Source organism: Felis catus, chromosome E1, assembly GCF_018350175.1.
Source record: "Felis catus isolate Fca126 chromosome E1, F.catus_Fca126_mat1.0, whole genome shotgun sequence".
In the NCBI taxonomy this organism is placed as follows: domain Eukaryota; kingdom Metazoa; phylum Chordata; class Mammalia; order Carnivora; family Felidae; genus Felis; species Felis catus.
The window spans coordinates 33748921-33768773 of NC_058381.1; the positions used below are offsets into that span (position 1 = coordinate 33748921).

The following is a 19853-nucleotide window of genomic DNA, read 5'->3' on the forward strand; positions in this document are numbered from 1 at the left end:
CCACAGCCTAATGCCAGCCAGCCCTGACCCCTCAATGGCACTTTCGTGCACCTTCCGCTGCCCCAAGCCAGCATCTGTCTGTTTAGCAGCTATACATGCACCAGGTAGTGACACAGAAACTCAGCTAAGGTCAACATTGGTGTATTTCATGTGAATGTCTTCACTCTTCCAATCCAGTCTTTTCGACCTTGAAAATTAGAGCACAGCATTTGCTTCTGCAGCACACAGACTGTGTCTGTTTTTGCCCACTTTTTGAAATTTATGGTTGCATGCCTCTGGATGTTCCAAAGGAAGCGGATTTGTAGAATTGCAGAGCATTAACTAATGATGAAAGGGCATTTGCTTACTTTCTAAACAAAATATGGTCCGAGGAAATCTGGCCAGGATGATGGGGGAATTTTATTGACTGAGCTCTTTATAATCCTTAGTGTAGTTTTCCATGTTTGTGTTCAGTGACTTTCTTTCTGAAAGCCCAGTGTGCTCCCGGCTCTAAGGAATGGCATCTGCCTCGCTTGTGTGATAAAGCCGTATTTGTTTGTAAGGGTTTTCCTTTCTTGCTTTTGTTACTAAATGACTGCACTTAACATCCGTAGTAGAGATAGGATGTTCTCCGCATTCCTGGAAGTCTGAGAAAACCTATCATCTGAGGGGGGAAGAAGTCATTTTAAAGGACATTTGCCTTTGTTCCTTTAAAGACGAACTTTTGGAAAGCATCTCAGAGAAAGCACAGTTGTCTCTTTTCATTCATCATAATCTGTGATTTAGAAGTGAGTAGACCTTGAGCGTGTTGCACGGAGTTCTGAAGGTGCATGATCACAGAACCAAGGAAGCTGTCTCGTCAAACTCTGTCCCCACACTCGGCTTTCCTAGGCACGGAGTGCATGTTCTGCTTCAGGACCCCACTGCACCGGTTAACAAGACCAAAATCTCACTGCTGCAGATTTCTTGGGTGAAACCTTGGATTTGCTAACTGCCAAACTAATAATCCGGAATAACTGAGGCTGGATGTTCTGCTGGACTGACAAACGAATCTTTCCTTTTACAAATCACGGAAAATCCTTCTATATGAAGTTTGGAAGAGCCACAGATAGGTCACCAGAGGTCTTAAGTCACAGTACTGGCTCCCTGCCATTCACTCTTTTGAAGGCTTTAACTCCTCTGGGCCTCGGTTTCTCCATCTGATAAACAAGGGAAGCAGAAAAACAAGATTTCCAAGCTCTCTTCCACATCCGTTATTCTATGTCATATCTTATTCTTCTGAACAGGTTAGCCTGTATAATTAGAAGAAAATTAAGTTATAAGTAGGGAGTTTGTTTATAAAATAATTATAATTTATCACATCCACTCTCTTACACGACAATTCATTCCAGTAGCCATTCTCATTGTATAGAACAGGAGGAAGGAACTGGGGTTCATGTTGAATATTTGCCGATGGAGAAAGGCTACTCAGAGAAAGGAGAACCCTCCCCCCACTCAGCCCCGTCACAACCCAGCCTTTAATACCTTCAATAAGCTTATTTCTTTAAAATATGCTTCTTTCATCTAACATTTAAATAAAAGGAAAAAGATCTGGGTCATCAGATTGCCAGTAATTGTGGCTTTTCTGTGGTCAGATAAACTGGTTTTATTGATTTGTCAGGTAGCAAATAGTGATGAGGAAAGCAGGAGAAAGAGGGTATAGGAGGGGAGGGAGAAGGTACACATTCTTGCTTTAGGGTGGACAGCATACACGAGACAAAATATTGGCCAATATGTGGATGATCTCACACGAGTCTAGATGCTCTGTAGGCAGATTCCTCACAATGGCCATCGCTACATATGGCAGATGCTATTATCTGGAGGGACAACCGTATAACTTACCATCTAAACTGGAACATCTTTAGGACCTTAAAAAAGAGGATCTTATTTATAATTATTTTGAGACAACAAGGGTAAATTGGGAATATCCTAAGCAAATTAAAAGTTATAGCCATCCTGGCTATATATTCCCCCAAATGTATTTCCGTCCCTTCTAAGTTCATCTCAGGGAATGCAGAAGCTTTCAAATTCTCTTTAGTATGCCTGAGGGATATGGAGGGTTCCACAAGACTTACCTGAGTTCTATCCAGCCAAACACCATGATTTAGTCTACAACTAGACAACACTGCCCTGGCCCCCTTTACGTTTAGGTATGTTCAGAAGATGAAGTTCTAGTCAATGAAATGTGCGCAGAAGGAACAGGCCTCATTTCCAGGCTTCTGCCACAAGAACAGCTTATGAGAGCTATCCTACGGTCTTCTCCCTTCTGGCCTGATGGGCACAGCATGGTGGATAGTGCAGATAGCAGAGCTACAAGGAAGAAGGAGCCTGGGCCCTGCACCCAGTTTAGGATTTCGCACGTGGGAAAAATGAATTTGTACTACGCCACTGAGGTTTAAGAGATTACCTGTTACATGGGGCGCCTGGGTGGCTCAGTCGGTTAAGCGCCCAACTTTGGGTCAGGTCATGATCTCGCAGTTGGTGAGTTCAAGCCCCTTGTAGGGCTCTGTGCTGACAGCTCAGAGCCTGGGGCCTGCTTCAGATTCTCTGTCTCCCTTCTCTGCCCCTCCCCCACTCATGCTGGCTCTCTCTCTTAAAAATAAATAAACATTAAAAAAAAATTTAGAGATTACCTGTTATAGTAGGTAAACTAACATTATCATCAGTAGCATTATCTTAACGAATGCACTGCATAAATGTTAGCCTCAGATATGTTAAAAACGTCTCTTTCTTATTGAACTGTGAGCCTCTCCAAAATAAAAACCAAGGATAGGTAGTCAAATACAGATTGCATTCTAACCATTTTTTGGATTGGATTGAATTGAATCATGTTGAACTGGATAGAAATGAAATAAATTGTACATACACCGGTAGTAAACTTCACAGATGATAAAACCTCCCCGCAGCTGGATGGAACATGGAAGTTTTCAAGGAGAAAGTGGTCTTTGAGCTGATATTTGAAGAATTGATTTACTTTGGATATGTCATGGAGAAAATGATGTTACAGGGAAAATAAAGAGCATGAGCATTTGACACACATAAACAAGAGCAGATAGTTCAGTCTAAGACACAGAGGCAGTAGGTGAAAAACAAATGTCTAAACTTACTTCAGCTCAGAAATGTTTATTGGGAACTGGAAGACAAACCCATGAAGAGATAACGTTAAGCAAATAGTATATATGATGAAGCAGAAGTATGTAATAAATGCTCTGAGAGCACAGAGGAAAGATCCCCAAAGGAGATTAGAGTTGTTTTTTTTTAACGTTTATTTATTTTTGAGAGAGAGACAGAGTATGAGCAGGGTTGGGGTAGAGAGAGAGGGAGACACAGAATCCAAAGCAGGCTCCAGGCTCTGAGCTGTCCGCACAGAGCCCAATGTGGGGCTTGAACCCACAAACCGTGAGATCATGACCCAAGCCGAAGTCGGACGCTTAACCGACTGAGCCACCCAGGCTCCCCGGATTAGAGGGAGTGTTAAAAGAACAGATAAATTAACCACACCACACAGGGCATTAAAAGTTTCACTAGGACACCTCCCCACTACTGTGTAACCAGTGAGAGCCATTGAAGGGGTGTGGTGGTGATCTAGTTTGGACATTGTTTTGTAAATAGTTGGAGTTGTTGAAGATTTTTGAAGGGTCAATAAAAGACAGGAGCAAAACATTGCTCTAGGGGGAGCGATCTTAATAGTGGGGTAGGTAGAGATGGGGAAAGTCATGTGATGAGGCAGTTGTAATTGCCCATATAAGTAATTATTGAGGTCCTGTTTCTAATACTTGTGTCAGGGCACCATAAATGTATAGGAAAGGATGAATTAGAGCTATAGTGGGAGTAGAATCAATGTCTTAATTCCTTCTTATTGGAGGTGGGTACGTACAGGTTGGGATTCGTTTCGGCTGTGAGTGACAGAAAATACCAAATAAGATGGAAATTTCCTTCCTTGTGAATGTAGTCAGTATAGGGATTCCAGCTCCTTCTATCTTGTTACTGGAAGCGAGGCTTTTGTTTCATGGTTCAGAGGGCAGCTTGAGGTCTTGCCATCCAATGCACACTCCAGCCTGCCAGAAGGGGTGAGAAGAGGCATAGCATTTCCCTTTAACATTTCCTGGATGTCTTACACACTAAGATCTCATTGGCCAGAACTTAGTCACATGTCCATAGCTACAAGGGAGGAAGGGGAATGAATGTCTTTATTCTGAGAAGTCATGTGCCTTTCTAAAAACCAGGGCTTCTCTTGTAAAGGGAGAAAAAGGAAAATGGATATTGGGACAGTATTTATACTGTGTTTGCCATAGCTGCAAAACACAACTGTTGTGGTCATGAGGTTCTGGAAGAAAGCAGTACACTATTGAGTGAGCCGCTGAAGAGGTTGAGTGAAAGCGGGATGAAACATGCAGGAGAGGAATAGAAGTTTTTGAGTTTCACTGAAATTGTAGCTGCAGTGGGTAGAATGATCAAGTCTATCCAGTTACAACTCTCTAGGCAATTGGAATTTCACACTTAACTTTCATCTTTGTTATTTCAATAACGAAACTCAAACAAATGAAGGGTGCCTGGGTGGCTCAATCCCTTAAGTGTCTGACTCTTGGTTTCAGCTCAGGTCATGATCTCAAGGTTCATGAGTTCAAGCCCGGCGTCCGGATCCTGCTTGGGCTCCTCTCTGTCTCCGCCTCTCTCTGCCCCACCGTTGCTCACGCTCGCTTGCTCGCTCTCTCTCTCTCTCAAAATAAATAAATAAACTTAAACAATGAAACTCTAGTTTGGCCCATCTACACAGCCCAGATCTGCTCCTAACTCACTGGCCCCACCGCTTAAAGTATGTGACCGTCCCTGTTACGTAGTGCACGATCAGCACACAGGCAGTGGATCAGAACCTGAAAAGAAGGAAAAGAAGCACAAAAAGATAATGAGCTGCTTCTACATGAGAAAAATAAATTAATAAAACCATTCTGGCCTTTTCCTAAGGTTTGGACCTGACCTTCTGTCCCCCCCTGGCTAATTGATCGCGGAGGGTCATTTTGTCTGCTTTCCATACAGCCCATTGGGCCTTGGGCTTGGCTAGGCTTTGTCCCAGTGAATAGCATGGGCTCCCCACATGAGTTCCCAGAATCCGTGTTTTCCTGCTTCGGGTCTCCTGCCCTGTTTCCACAGACTGCTAGCTTTGAAGCAGCTAGCGCTTTGCGCTTTGCTTGCAAATGCTCTTTGCATTTGCGCTTTGACTTGCGCTTTGACTTGCAAATGCTCCAAGTGTCTTCAGGTGCTCCTGAGCTCTTCCTCGGTCTAGCAGGGCCGGCTTTTACCTTCCAGGAGTTGGCTCAGAATTTAGAGAATGGAGAATGCAGATCAATGCTTCTTTAGGCTGTGATTTTTTTTTTTTAATTTCAACCAGATTCAAGTGAAATTATGCCATAGCCTCTGATTCCTTTTCCCAAGCATTTTCTGCCTTTTTCCTTTTGCTAGATTCCCATGCTGTCCCTGGTTGCACTCCCCTCCCCACCAATACCACTGCCACTGCCATCAAATAATACAAGTATTGATTGGGTGCTACTTATTGAGCATAAAGTATTGTCTTATATACATGAGTATATTCAGTATTTCTGACAGTCCTTCAAGATATTTATTCCCAATGTTCAGATAAGGACACTGAGGTATGTAGTGTGTGAGTGTGTGTGTGTGTGTGTGTGTGTGTGTGTGTGTGTGTGTGTGTGTGTTTTAGCTGCACATTTAAAAGTGAAATAATTTGCCCAGAGTGACACAAAATTTAGTAGTAAATTTGGGATTCAACTCCAGGATGCTGCACATTTTCCATGATTTCACACTATTTCTCAAAAGACAACCAACAACTCCGCTTCTTTCTTTTCATTTGACTTAGCCTTGATGAATTCAAGTTAAAGAGAGAGAGGAGGAAGTTTTAGTCTCAATCACAGCTACTCGTTTTGATTGAAAGTTTCGTACGAAATGAGATTAATCCCAAAATTGACTAACTCATTGATTTTAGGAATTACCAGTCGTTTATCAACTGCAGTTTAAAAATTGTTTCATTGCATGGGGTGCCTGGGTGGCTCAGTTGATTAAGCGTCCAACGTCAGCTCAGGTCGTGATCTCATGGTTTGTGGGTTAAGAGCCCTGCGTTGGGCTTTGTGCTTACAGCTCAGAGCCTGGAGCCTGCTTCGGATTCTGTGTCTTCCTTTCTCTCTGCCCTTATCCTGCTTACACTCCGTTTCTCTCTCTCTCTTTCAAAGATAAGTAAACGTTAAATAATTTTAAAAAAATAGAATAAAATAAAAATTGTTTCATTGTATCAATATCCTTTTAGTATTCTGAATACAACACACACACATTCACCTTCTTCTGATGGGGGGCAGAGGGCGCAGGTTGAATCTGGGGGTGGACTTGAACATTTGAGGTCTGAAGTTTCCTCCAACCGTTTTAAAACATGGACAGGAACTTACTACCAAAATGATCTATAATATTTATGGAAACTACATCTATACCTGATTCCACGATGATAAATAATAGTAAAAAAATGGAATACAAAATGTGTCCTGACTTCAATGAAATGTTCATAACATGAATTTGTGATGGAAAACAATCCTTTTTTTAGACAGAGTTACAGTGTTTCTTGATAGTTGCCTATTTGTCAGAGGTCAAATTTGCTTTTCAGTTAGATTAGAATTCTATCATTATTTATTTGTCTTGAAGTTACCCCAGAATTTCTCCTTAAAAATAATCACTTACAGGGGCGCCTGGGTGGCGCAGTCGGTTAAGCGTCCGACTTCAGCCAGGTCACGATCTCGCGGTCCGGGAGTTCGAGCCCCGCATCGGGCTCTGGGCTGATGGCTCAGAGCCTGGAACCTGTTTCCGATTCTGTGTCTCCCTCTCTCTCTGCCCCTCCCCCGTTTATGCTCTGTCTCTCTCTGTCCCAAAAATAAATAAATGTTGAAAAAAAAATTTAAAAAAAAAAAAAATAATAATCACTTACATTACTATGGGAATGCAAATCGCTATACATTTTTTTTTTTTACCAGGTAAGTTAACAAATACACGTATGCTTTGTCCTTTGACCTTGATTTTGGTATGCTGCACTTGAAGATTAAGATTCTAAAAGGGGAGCAGGGGAAGCTCTGGACTTAAAGAACTGCAGTATTCAAATAACCAGATAGCCCACTGGAAGGGCATACTGGAGGAATTATGGCATATCCACTACAAGGACTATCAAAAAAGACGTTAACAACAAGAAGAAAACAACTCAGGAAGTGATGTTTGGTGAGAGAAGCAGAAAACGAAATTATAGCTACAGTCTCACATAGATGAGAGATTTTTTTCATCCCTTTTCTTTTGTGTTCTACTGTTGTTATTATTTGAGTGACATGGTTCTTAAGTTCTCATGACTCTTTACCATTAAACTTACCTTAGGGAAAATGGCAAGGATTCTGAAGGGTGGGTATTCCTAGAAAACTGATGAATGGCATTGCTAAATGGAGCTTCACCTGTCTCTCTCGCCCCTTCCTAGGTTTGTTAAACAGATATTTATTAAACAGCATGCCCAGGGCACCTATTACATGTGTTATGTTAGAGTAGACGAGGCACAAGATTTACCCTTGAGATGGTTTTAATTTAGTTAGGGAGACAGGGCCGTCGGAAGCCACAAATTAAAAGTATATGAGGAAATTGCTGCAGCCATGAGAAGCCTAAGGAGACGTGACAGCTAAGTGGAATGTGGGATCCTGATGGGATCCCGGAACAGGGAAAGGACTTCAGGTTAGACAATACAGGACATCTGAATAGAGTGTGGACATTAGTTACTACTAACGTATCGATACTGTTTCACTAATTGTGACAAAGATACTGATGAAGGATAGAGATAATAACAGAGATTGAGTGTGAGCTTATGTGGGAAGCGTCTATCTTTGTAATTTTTCTATGAAATTAAAAATATTCTAAAATGTATCTATATCTACATCTGTCTATCTATCTATCTATCTATCTATCTAACAAGAGAAAGTAAATAAAGATAACAAGGAATAGCACCAGACTACTATTTTTCTCTCTTGTTTCTTTTTTGTCTCTACCCTTAACGGCCTGTCCCTCTCAATCTTTTCTCAGATTTTCCTCTTCAATTCAACCTCTAAATATTGAACATCCCAGAGCTCTATTCTCTGTCCCTTTTGGTCTCTCTCTTTACATTTTCACATTCTTCTTGGTGACCTCTTCTAAACTCAGTGTTTTAAATATCATTTATATGTCAAAGAGTCATAAATGCATATCCCACTTTGACTCTTCAGAATTCATTTTCTATCCAGCCACCTACCTGACACCTCTGTGTAAATGCTCATTCACCATCTCAAGTGGAACTCCTTTTTTTTTAAGTTTATTTATTTTGAGAGAGAGAGAAAGAAAGAAAGAACGAGTGAGGGAGGGGCAGAGAGAGAGGGAGAGAGAGGATCCAGGCAGGTTCTGCACTGTTAATGCAGAGCCCCACATGGGTCTTGAACTCCCGAACCGTGAGATGGTGAACTGAGCTGAAACCAAGAGTCAGACACTTAACCCACTGAGCCACCCAGTTGCCACTCAAATGGAACTTTTGACTTTCCTTCGTGCTGCAAAGATACTCCTCCCCCATCTCCTTTGTTATCTCAATAACTGTCAACGTTGAATCACTCAGGTCAAAAAAGGTAGGAGCTCTCTGGGAGCCTGGGTGGCTTAGTCAGTTAAGTGTCCGACTTCAGCTCAGGTCATGATCTCATGGTTCATGGGTGTGAGCCCTGCATTGGTCTCTATGCTGACAGCTGGGAGCCTGGAGCCTGCTTTGGATTCTGTGTCTCCCTCTCTCTCTACTCCTCCCCTGCTCATGATGTCTCTCTCTTTCAAAAATAAACATTAAAAAAAACTTTTTTAGAAAGGTAGGAGCTCTCTTTGATCTGTGGTCTTTAACTTCCCTCATTCTTTCCATCAGGCTGTTCTCTTCAGTCTTCCTTTAAATCATATGGTGTCCATCCACTTCTGTTTTCACCAACGTGATCCTAGTTGAAGCCACCGCCACCTTTCTTCTGGACCGCAACCTAAATCATCAGCTTCATCTTAAACCTCTCTTTCCATGCATCTACTGTCGTTCACCCCTAATGGCTACTTTTCTGTTTCTTGAAAAGTTCCTTCAGCCTCCTTAGGGCCTTTGAATCCACTTGAAATACTAGTGCTGTTCATCTTCAGGAGGCCATATCTTTTTTGTCATTTAAATCTCAGATTAAGTATCATAATCTCAAAGGCCATCAACTGTCACACAATCTAAAGGCTGTCTTGTCCTAATCTTTGATTATACTGCAGAATACTTTCTGTACATAATGTTTTCCTTATAGTTTAATTTAGTTACTTGTGTTTTTTTTTCTATCCCCTCCAATAGATTACAAGTCCTTGGAAAACAGGAACTTTGTATGTTCGATGCTTAGAACACTGCCTCACAAACACAGGTACTCAGTGATGTTTGTTGAAATAATGAAAGTGACAAATGAGACACTAACATGCTGAAATTCAGGGAAGTGAGGGATCACAGTGGAACTAAAATGATCAGGAATAATTTCTTGAAAAGAGGGCAAATTGGTGAGGCTTTGAGAATCAAGTAAGGCTAGTCAAGAAGAAGTAGATAAAGAGAAAATTCCAGGCAGTAAAACAAAAAGGCAAAAGCAAAGGTGTGAGAAGAGTAGTAAACAGGAATACTCGGGGACAGCAGGTAGAGCAGGAATTTTGTAAAGATTATGTGAAATGAGCTCAGACTGGTAAATCCAAATGGCAGGGATTCTAGAATACCAGTTAGAGGGGCTAAAAATCATCCATGTTAGGGACTTTTCCTCATGTTGATTTTTTTAAAATGTTTATTTATTTTGAGAGAGAGAGAGAGAGAGAGAGAGAGAGAGAGAGAGAGATCGCACATGCAAGCAAGGGAAGGACAGAGAGAGGGAGAGAGAGAATCCCAAGCAAGCTCTGTGCTGTCAGCACAGAGCCAGATGTGGGGTCTTGATCTCATGATTATGACCTGAGCTGAAATCAAGAGTCAGGTGCTTAACCGACTGAGCCACCCAGACACCCTCCTTTCATTGATTTTTGACTACAGCTACATTTGAACCTCTTGATTGCCATTTCATTCTGAGTCATTTAGGTGAAAGTAATACAGTCCGTTCTACCACCAAGTTGTTTTTTTTTTTTCTTACTCTCCCAATGCACATACAATGTTAATGCCAGCTTGCTTGAGTCTGACCGAATGTGCAAGGTGATTCTGGCTTATGTGTGATTTCTGTGCTTGGAACAGTCATTTTGTGGCTCAGCCAGTGCAATCCTTGGTCTGAGTGTTCTGTCTAGTTTTTATGGTAAATGGGGGTCACGTCGGATAGGGGGATAGAGAGGAGTCTCACCCTTTTCTCACAACTTAAAAAAAATGTAAAGAATGGCACAGATGTAAGTACCCTCAGGTAGAGTATCACCCCCACCCCCCACCATACTTTTCAATAAAACACATTGAGCCAGATAACGGTCTGCTGTGGCTTTGATTTCTCTAGGCAGAGTGTCAGCTCCTGGTGCCCTTCCATCTGTCAAGTGAGTGTGAGCCTGTCAACCAACTTCAACATGCTTCTGTGGACGTTCCCATTGCCACAGATACAGGCATCACACCAACAAGTCTTTGGGTATAAACTACACCCTCCCAGGGACTGTTTGAGCTGCACCGCAATTTTGTATATCATGCTCTGCTTGACACAGCATTTTTCACGCACTCCTCCAGCTTTGTTGGGCACCTCTTGTGGACCGAGCTTTGCGTAAATCATGGGATTTCAAGAGAAGACATGTTTTCTGGCCTCAAGAAAGTTACAGTTGACTGTGAAAGAATGACATGGAACCAGATAAGTGTGGAGCATGATCTCAGTGCCCACATGGAGGATAACATAATATGACAGGTGCATGGAGGAGGGAGAGACCTACGCCATGTATAAAAGTCAAGCACTTGGCAAGAGCATTATCCCTGGCAGGTCCACGGGGGCCATGCAGTGTACCAGGATGGCCATTCCCATTTCCTTTGGTGATCCATGCTCTTCTCTGTTCCTGCTTCCCGTGTAGGGGACAGGCTTGACCCTTTAAGGGAAAACAGTGATTGTCGTGGGGATAGGGAGTGTGATATTTTGCATCCTGCATCCAGTGATAGCACGGCTTTTTTTTTTCACCTTCTAACATCTGGTGTTCTGATCCAACAGGCTCGGTGTGTCCTTCCTTATGTTACCTTCTAGGCAGAGAAAAGGAGTTTCCTAAGGAAGCTACTCTTCAGGACTCCTCACATCCCATTAAAACTAAGTAGCACAGTAGTCCCTAGACTCTAACTGCCTCTCCCCTATATTTGGTTCCATCTCCCCTTGTCCTAGACCACCTGGCACAGATAACATTGTACTGACCAAGGGCTTGGAAGTGTACTTTTTGCAATGTGCATGCTCACGGTTAGGTGCCTGTTGACTGGAGTTTTATCAAGCCATTGCCCTTCTCCTGCAGATCCCTTGGTGAGGGCTCTTCTGTTCCATCTTGTGCCATTTCCTCCCCCACCACACAAGGGTACTCTCAATTGTTGCTCTTGAGTTTTCTTTTCCGTTAGGTCAAGAAGCCACTGTAATTTCCACATGGAGATGGTCCACGATTGTGTTTTCTCTGAACACAAGAAGGTGTTAGGTGGTGATAGGGTTGAAAATATAGAGAGAGGGGAGAGTTGCAAAAGTTCATCTCAAAATGATGTGAGGGAATTAGCATGTGAAAACATAATTACTCTATCTATGGAAACAGTTGAGAATCCCACGAGTCATCCAGAAACATGCTTTATAGATGTATGGGAAGGGTAAGAAGGGTTTTAGGAATCAGTCTGTTCCTTAATGACTGTTTGAAAAACCCAGCATGAGGGTGTGGACTGGCATGTTTATATGAGGTCCCTACAAGTTTGATGGTTTAGCCCAGAGGAAATGGACTTGGATGGGGCATGGTGGTATTTTGTGTAGACTCTGGTGATCAATTTCAGGGAGTTTGGAAAAGATTTAGGATTATACATGCGTTCTACAGTGCTTATTGATCAGATGCCATTTACTTGTAATTAGAAACTCATTTCCTTCCAAATTCTTTCTAATTTTCCTTTTAAAGTAGCTCACCTCTGAATGTTTGAGCAGGGAAGCAGAACTAGATGACAAAAATGGTTCCTAGCTCTAAGACAGGAAGCAGCACAGTGCTGCCCACCGCAGACCAAATCCAGCCCTCTGTCTGTGTTTGTAAATGCATTTTACTGGCACATAGCTACAGCCATTCATTTATATATAGTCCCTGGCTGCTTTTGGACTACAGTGGCACAGAGGAGTAGTGGGGACAGGGACTGAATGGCCTTCAAAGCCTCCAATATTTATTATCTGGCCATTTACAGAAAAAGTTTGCTGACTCTTGTTCTAAGACACGATATACGTTTTTTTTTTTTTTTCTTTTTAGTGGCGTCCCTCCTCTGTTCGTCAATTTCCTCAAATGCCCAGAAGGAGATTGGAGCAATGAATTCTGTGTCTCTTTCCAAATGCGGAGATTCTGAGTTTTCTTTTGAAACTCACAAGTTCTCAAACTGCCACAATGAAAAAAAGGAGAATAACATTGAAATATGTTTTCCTTACTATCAAGAGAGGGGCCCTTGCTATGTATATCTCTCCTCATCTGGCAGGGATGACAGCTTTTACTGTCAACACAATTTTTTTTGATTAGACACCTGAATCTTTCCCAAGGGCTGGCTGCACGTTAAGTAAAGAAATCCTATCCACCGGCAGAGTGCTGCAGCAGCTAAGGCTGCTTTCTGTTCACCTGTTTGCTGTGAGGAATTCTCAACCGGCTCTCCACTCACTGGGTATCAGATGTAAACAACAGGTGATAATGGAGGATCTGGCTAGGAAGATTTAAAATGGAAAGCCAGTATTTCTCCCTGAGCTCTGTTGCAACACTCATGGTTACTGTAGCAGGGCTTTCAATGAGGTGCGTTTACAATGTGCTGTCCTGTCTTTCCACATTGCCCAACAGTATGAGGCCAGACAGGGCATACAAGGGCATTTGAAAACACATTATATAAAGCACCTTGCTTTTCTTCCAATCTAGCCTGCAGGCATCGTATTTTGTAATTGATGGACAGCAAGTGGGCTCAGCTCAGGCTGATGGATTTTTGCAGGGCGAGTTTGGATCCTTCACAAGGCATGTCAAAGAAAGCAAACAGAGACTATGCAGTTCTATCATTAAAACAGACTTCATTCAGATGACCTGATTGTCTTCCCGCCTATTAAAGTCTTACATAATTTCACTTCTGAATGGATGGGCTGGCCGAGGAGGAATGAAGGGAGAGCAAGGCTTTTTGCGGCCTTCTGAATGGGACAGAAGCTTTCAGTGATACTTTTGTCAGTTGCAATACCCTTAATTATCCAAAGACTTTATTTTCTTCTACCTTTTAAATCACATCTCTTAAATCAGTGCTTCAGTCAGACTGATAGGTCTTCCTTAAACGGCCTCTGTGTGTGGCGTGGGGGGTGGGGGGGGTGTGCACAGAGAGAAGAGAGAGAGAGAATATGAATGTATCTACAAATCTGAAAACTTAGTCGACTAGTTTACTCAGAACTGTGTTGGAATCAGCTTTCCTTTGTGGTCGTCTTAAAAGCAAACATCTTTGCTTTCTCTTTCTTCCTCACTGGAAATGATAGTTTCTTGAGGATATGGTCAAATGGCAGGAAAAAGCAGAAAAAATACTTGAATACACAACGTGGTGATGACATGTGGACTTGACACTACAATTCAGATAGACCTTTAGGGAAAACAGTCTCCTCTGATCAGTATTCAACATGATGTTTTATCCTCACTCATTTAGCATATGTAAATAGTGCTATAAATAATCCCACTAGGTCAATGACTGTCAAGAAGGGCATGGCGAGATTGTTTTAATGAAAGATACTGCATTTGACACCAACTGGGTCAGGGTGGGCAGAGAATATGCTCTGTAACGTATTTGACGGTTTCAGACAGTGATACGTTGCCCCATGTCCCAGCAGACATTCAAGTGAGTGGCAAATCTTTACTTATCTGAACTTACAAACTCCATGTTGTCTATGAACAGGATATCTCTCACATAGTTTTAGTATACCCTGTTCTTCGGCAGTGCAAATACTGTGTATATCAAGGGAAGATGGTACTTTATTTTGTTCTGAACTTTACCAAGAGTTGTTGAGTATTTTGGAAAATCAGACCACCAAGAGCAATGCCACCTGTGGATCGTGGCCTCCCAGATACAGCACCACCGTATTATTTGTTCCTGTTTCAATCAAGCATCCAACTTCTTCATTCTTCTGGTGCATAACAACCAAGTATTTATAAACTGAAATATATATATTTTTATTACAGATTATGCATTAATCCTTTGTATTACAGGTAAAGCATTACACTGTGTTGTTTTTTGAAATTATGTGTGTAAATTAACAATCAGCAAACTTTCTGTAAAGAGCCATATAGGAGATATTTTAAGTTTTGCGGGCCATTTGGTTTCTGTCACAATTATTCAACTCTGCCATTCTAGTGAGAAAGCAGCCATAGGCAATATGTAAATAGGTGGGCATGGCTGTGTTTCAATAAAACTTTATTTATAGACACTGAAATTTCCATTTAATATAATTTTCACATGTCACAAGACATCCTTTTTTATTTTCTTAACTACTCAAAAATGCAAAACCATTCTTAGCTCTTGACTGGTACCAGGTCAGTGGGCCATCTTTGCTTAGTAGATGATCATTTACCAGTGTCCGTTCTAATGCGTCAGGCTCAAGCATACACAAATACATATTATTTCGAATTACATTCATCTATCCTTTACATTATAGTTAAAGCACTACGTTAGTTTTTGAAATGGATGTGTGTAAGTACTAGCAACAAAGGTTTTTGTAAAACAGCTTGGTAAAAATACTTAATATAAAACAGTTTTTAGTGCTGTGCAGATCTTTACTTGTAATGATAAATATATACAAGAGACTATGGTTTTCCCAACAACTACCTCTGAGAATAAAGAAAGAAGGCCATATTAAAAAGCAAGCAAGCGGGGCGCCTGGGTGGCGCAGTCGGTTAAGCGTCCGACTTCAGCCAGGTCACGATCTTGCGGTCCGGGAGTTCGAGCCCCGCGTCGGGCTCTGGGCTGATGGCTCAGAGCCTGGAGCCTGTTTCTGATTCTGTGTCTCCCTCTCTCTCTGCCCCTCCCCCGTTCATGCTCTGTCTCTCTCTCTCCCAAAAATAAATAAACGTTGAAAAAAAAAATTTATAAAAAAAAAAAAAAGCAAGCAAAAGAAAGAGCAAGCAAGCTGCATTTATGGTTAAAATTGTCCAATCCTGATTGGATAAAATTTGGTGCCTTTTTATAAAACTCAGAAATTCTTGTCTTTTTTGGTAGGGAAAATCAATCCTGGCTTATCTGTAATGCAAAGCTGTTAGGTGATGTTTGCCATTCAATACTTTTGGGCTTTCAGATGTGTGTTATTTCTTCCAGGCTTGGGACTTGCTTCATGTGCAGCAGAGTTGAGCTGAGGTTTAGTGAAATATCAGAGTTGTTTTTCTTTCTTTCTTTCTTTCTTTCTTTCTTTCTTTCTTTCTTTCTTTCTTTCTTTCTTTCTTTCTTTCTTTGTAAAATGTACTGCCTATAAGTTTTATTTACTTATCATCAAGGCGAGCATTACAAAATGTTTCAAAAATGAGCCCCTGGGTCTGAGTACAGTAGGTGAATCTGATCTCATAGATTTCTGAGCCTTTGGCATTCCCTTCTTTCCCTCCCATGAGCTGGGAAGGAGGGTAAGAGTGGATCCGGCAATGTCAGGTCTCAGAGGAGGCATCAGAATTGTGCTGAACCTGAGAAGTGTCCTTTGTCCACCTACTTGGTAAACTTTCCAACCATGTAAGTCTTGATCTGGTTTCTCAACTTGATCAGATGTAAAGATTTCCTGGCTGACTTCAAATCTCCTTGTCTTTGCCTAGTGACACAAATATGTGGAGTCTCTGTTAACTCTGTTGTCCTTGGCTGGACAAAGCCATTGCAGCCTCTGCTTTGAGGCTACTTCCTGCCTGCGGCCCCAGGACAGATGCACTGGCTTTCAACTCCCCTGCCTTTAGGGCTTCCTCCAGGGCTGTGGGAACATCTGAGCTCTCTATCCACTCCACCTGGAAGTGGGGTACTGGGTAACCCAGGGTACTTTGATGCATCCCAAAGCCCTAGATTTGTACTGGGTGACTTCCAAGGTGATACCTTTCCAGAGCCTTCAATAGGTTCTTTGTTCCTGTTCTGGTCGTGTCTGAAGACAGCAAACCTCATTGTCAACTCCAGAAGGAGTTGGCTTCTCTTTCACTCATCCTGTGTTATAAACCCTTCTTCATCACAGAGCTGCAAGCCTCAGGGGCCTTAAGGTCATAGGCAGAAAAAGTATCTTCACTCTGGGAAGACACTTGGATCTAAGCAATTGGAGCTCATATGGAAGATGAAGTTTAATTTGGCAAATCCTTTCTCTACACAAAACTGTGCTTTCAGACACGTTGTCTTGTGTCATTATCTCTAACTCAGAATGATGAGTCTGAAGGAGACTGAAAAAAAGAATAAGATTTAAAGAAAGGAAATAAAAGTCAAGGTTTAACATTTCTATTTACTTGCCAGATTACAAATATGGTTGAAATGACCTTATTTTCTTCCAGTGTGAAGGGAAGCTGAAATATGAATACTGTTCAGTAGTAAAGGGATCCACACAAGTCTGTATTATCTGCACTTTGGGGTGTATACCCACATGTAATAGAATCGCCCCAATTCACCCACCATCTGTCATAAGGTCAGAGATTATCCTGAGATCACGTCAGCATGAGCTCACAGATCCCTGTGCTCTGTCCCAAGCTCTGTTACTTGGGCTTTCCATTTTTTCTCTTCATGTCAAAACCTCTCACCATGATTGTTTATATTCTTGTGTTCATTTTCCTGGAACCTGAGGAAAGCTGGCCAATTGCACCCTTCCCTCTTTTAGCCTAGCCCTTTTAGCAAATGCCTTATGCCCTCTCTGTTCCTAAGGGGTTTGTGCACATGGAGAGTTCTTGCCTGGCTTGTGCATGGGATCAGCCTCAATCTGAGTGGTGTGTGTGTGTGTGTGTGTGTGTGTGTGTGTGTGTGTGTGTGTACGTGCATGTGTGTGTACATGAGTGTAGGGGCAGGTGTGGAAAAGAGGTGATTCAGAGGTAGAGACAAGTGATGGGGGAATTCAGATAGGCTTAAATACATAATTACTGTCTACTTCTCTTCAATAGACCTCTCCTGAGTGCTTTGTATAAAACGCAATGGCAGTATATTTACAGGTTAATAATCTGTTTTAAAGAAAACAAGAGGGAGGGATGCTGGATGGCTTGTGGGTAGAAAAGGAGTACTGTATGTCTATTCACCCTTCTTACGTGGCCAGGACCAAAGGATTGTCTGCTATTCTCTTAATCTCTCTTCCTCTCTTCCCCCTTTTAGCTCAACAGAATTCACCAAAAATCCATGAAGGCTGGTGGGCGTACAAGGAGGTGGTCCAGGGAAGCTTTGTTCCAGGTAAAGACACATTTATTCTTGTCATTTTATTTTTAAGAAAAGAATTTGGATGAAATAGAATATTATTTCCAGAATTTTGCATTTGCTACATGGCAGGAAAGGTATCGCCAGAAGCAGCAGGGTTCCTTTGCCACTTCAGGTGAATGCTCCATCCGGGGAAGGTTTGTTCAGGAGTGGCGGTTTAGGCAAGACCACCTTTTTCCATCTGAGCCTACCTGCCAAGGCCTTTCCCTCTGCAGGTGGCTCTTCCAGGGAGAGGCCAGGGGAGGACAGAGTGTTGAAGCTCTGTCTGCTGGAGTTCGGTGAAGCGAGAAAGAGCCATCTTTGAACATTGATGAAACAGGAAGGCTGGAAAGGCTGACCATGACAGTGAGGCTTGCTGGGATGCATGCTGTCACTGATGTCACTTCAGTAGCATCTGTGGTCAGGACTTAGCACATTGAGCCAAGCACAGGCTAAAAATAACAGGCGGAGTAGATGCCGTCAGCATTGGGGGAAGAGAACTGAAGACAAGGCAGAGCCAGAAATTAAAGCCATGACTCTAGTTTCAAAGGAAGGTGGAGAGTTCTCCTGTCTTCCCCACCACTCTCACCTCATCCTTCTGCTGTATCAGACTTCCGTGGGGAGAGAGGCGAGAGAAAGAGCAAGAATGGTAAGGAGAAGGATGGAGGGGAAGGCAGGTGAGATATGTCAAAATATTTTAAACTGCTGAGATGTGGGAAGGTAAGAAAGAAAGCTCTTGAGAGAAGTGAGTATGGAGCCCCCACTTAGGCCCTAAGAACAGAAAGCTCCAGTGTCAGTGGAGATCTTTGTAGTTGGTGGCAGGTGGGAAGAACAGTGCCCCTGGTTCATTCTTGGCTGCTATATGGCCTGTGCCTGTTCTTCTGTAGAGTTCATTACATCACCTGTGCAGAGCTCAGCAAGTTGTTAAAGCCCTTGGAGCATCACTTTCTCGGTTGTGCCGTGGGACAGTAATATACGCTCTTGGGGCTTTCCAAGAAGAGGAAACAGCTTGGTGGGGGAGAGTGGGTGACCCACAAAAAAGCCAGCTGGCTGCCAAATAGCCTCATAAATTGATATTATTAACTGCACAAATTTACTCTGGTACACTTATCCCTTGGCCCAGTGGGCATAGAAACCGGTCTTGATTAATTCACCCAGAAATGATCAGGTTTCTAATAATAATCTTGGAACAACTTAATTGATACGTGCTATATTCATATGGTGTGATATAGATGCATGGCCTTTTATGCATAACAACTGGAGACATCCCTTTCCAATGGAGTGCTTATTGTGTTTCTAAGGAATCTGCTTCCCATATTCGAGACATCCCAGAAGTTGTGTTTATAATGACACTCATGTGCTTTGTGATTATGGGAGTAGAGCCACAAAGGGCATTCCCTTCAGGTCATAATGAGTCCTGCTAAACTAATAATATCCTCTGTAGTGACTGAAGTGTTGATGGATAATATGGAAGAGGCGGTGCAAAGTTTTGCTCTTCTGCCCCACATTTTATTTTTGATGTTTTCCCCTCTGTTGACACATTCCTTCTCTACACACTTGCAAGGTCCTCTTTTGATTTGGCAGTTGCTTCTCAGACAGCCACAGGAAAGAAGTTTTATCTTTCCTTTTACGTGTTGATTTAAAAAAGTCAAACTTCCCCTCATTTCCAGCTTTATATGAGATACTATGAATAAAACCTGCTATATGGTAAGCAGTAAGGTGCGGAGGTCTGAGAGTGGAATCTGGAGCCAGGCAGACCTGGCATTGAGTCTGGGTTCTATGGCTTCCTATCGGTAGTTCTGTCAGCAAGTTGCCTGCCTACTCTCAGATCCTTGGGTTATCCATCTGTTAAAATGGAGATAAGGACTCAGTCAGCCTCATGAGGTTTTGTGAGGATTAAATTAGATAATGCAGATAAGGTGCTTATAGTAATGTGTGGTGCATGGTGTGAGGCAGGACATATCAGTTGTTCTTGATATAACTATTACTATTTTATCGGTAGCAATGTAGTTGGATATCTGATACTTCTTTGCTTCAGAAAAGGCAGAGAGCCATAAACTGGAAATATAATAATGCAAGTGCAGGTCTCTCATGATGCGTAGAACATGGGGGATGCTTAGTAATTGTTCCCGGGATGGGTGAACGCAACTGGTCTGGACGCAGTGGCCAACTGAGAAGTGACTTGATCATCCTTTGCATTGAATGGTCT

At 42.3% G+C, this 19853-nt stretch overlaps 1 protein-coding gene across 2 annotated transcripts in view; it reads left to right on the forward strand.

Moving 5' to 3' along the window:
* Positions 1–19853, forward strand: part of CA10 (carbonic anhydrase 10) — a 491421-nt gene that overhangs the window by 64707 nt on the left and 406861 nt on the right. For both annotated transcript variants that reach the window (XM_045044828.1, XM_003996677.6), the window contains exon 3: positions 17567–17641. In XM_045044828.1, the coding sequence (XP_044900763.1) occupies positions 17567–17641 (75 nt within the window). The remainder of the gene's footprint in view (positions 1–17566; positions 17642–19853) is intronic.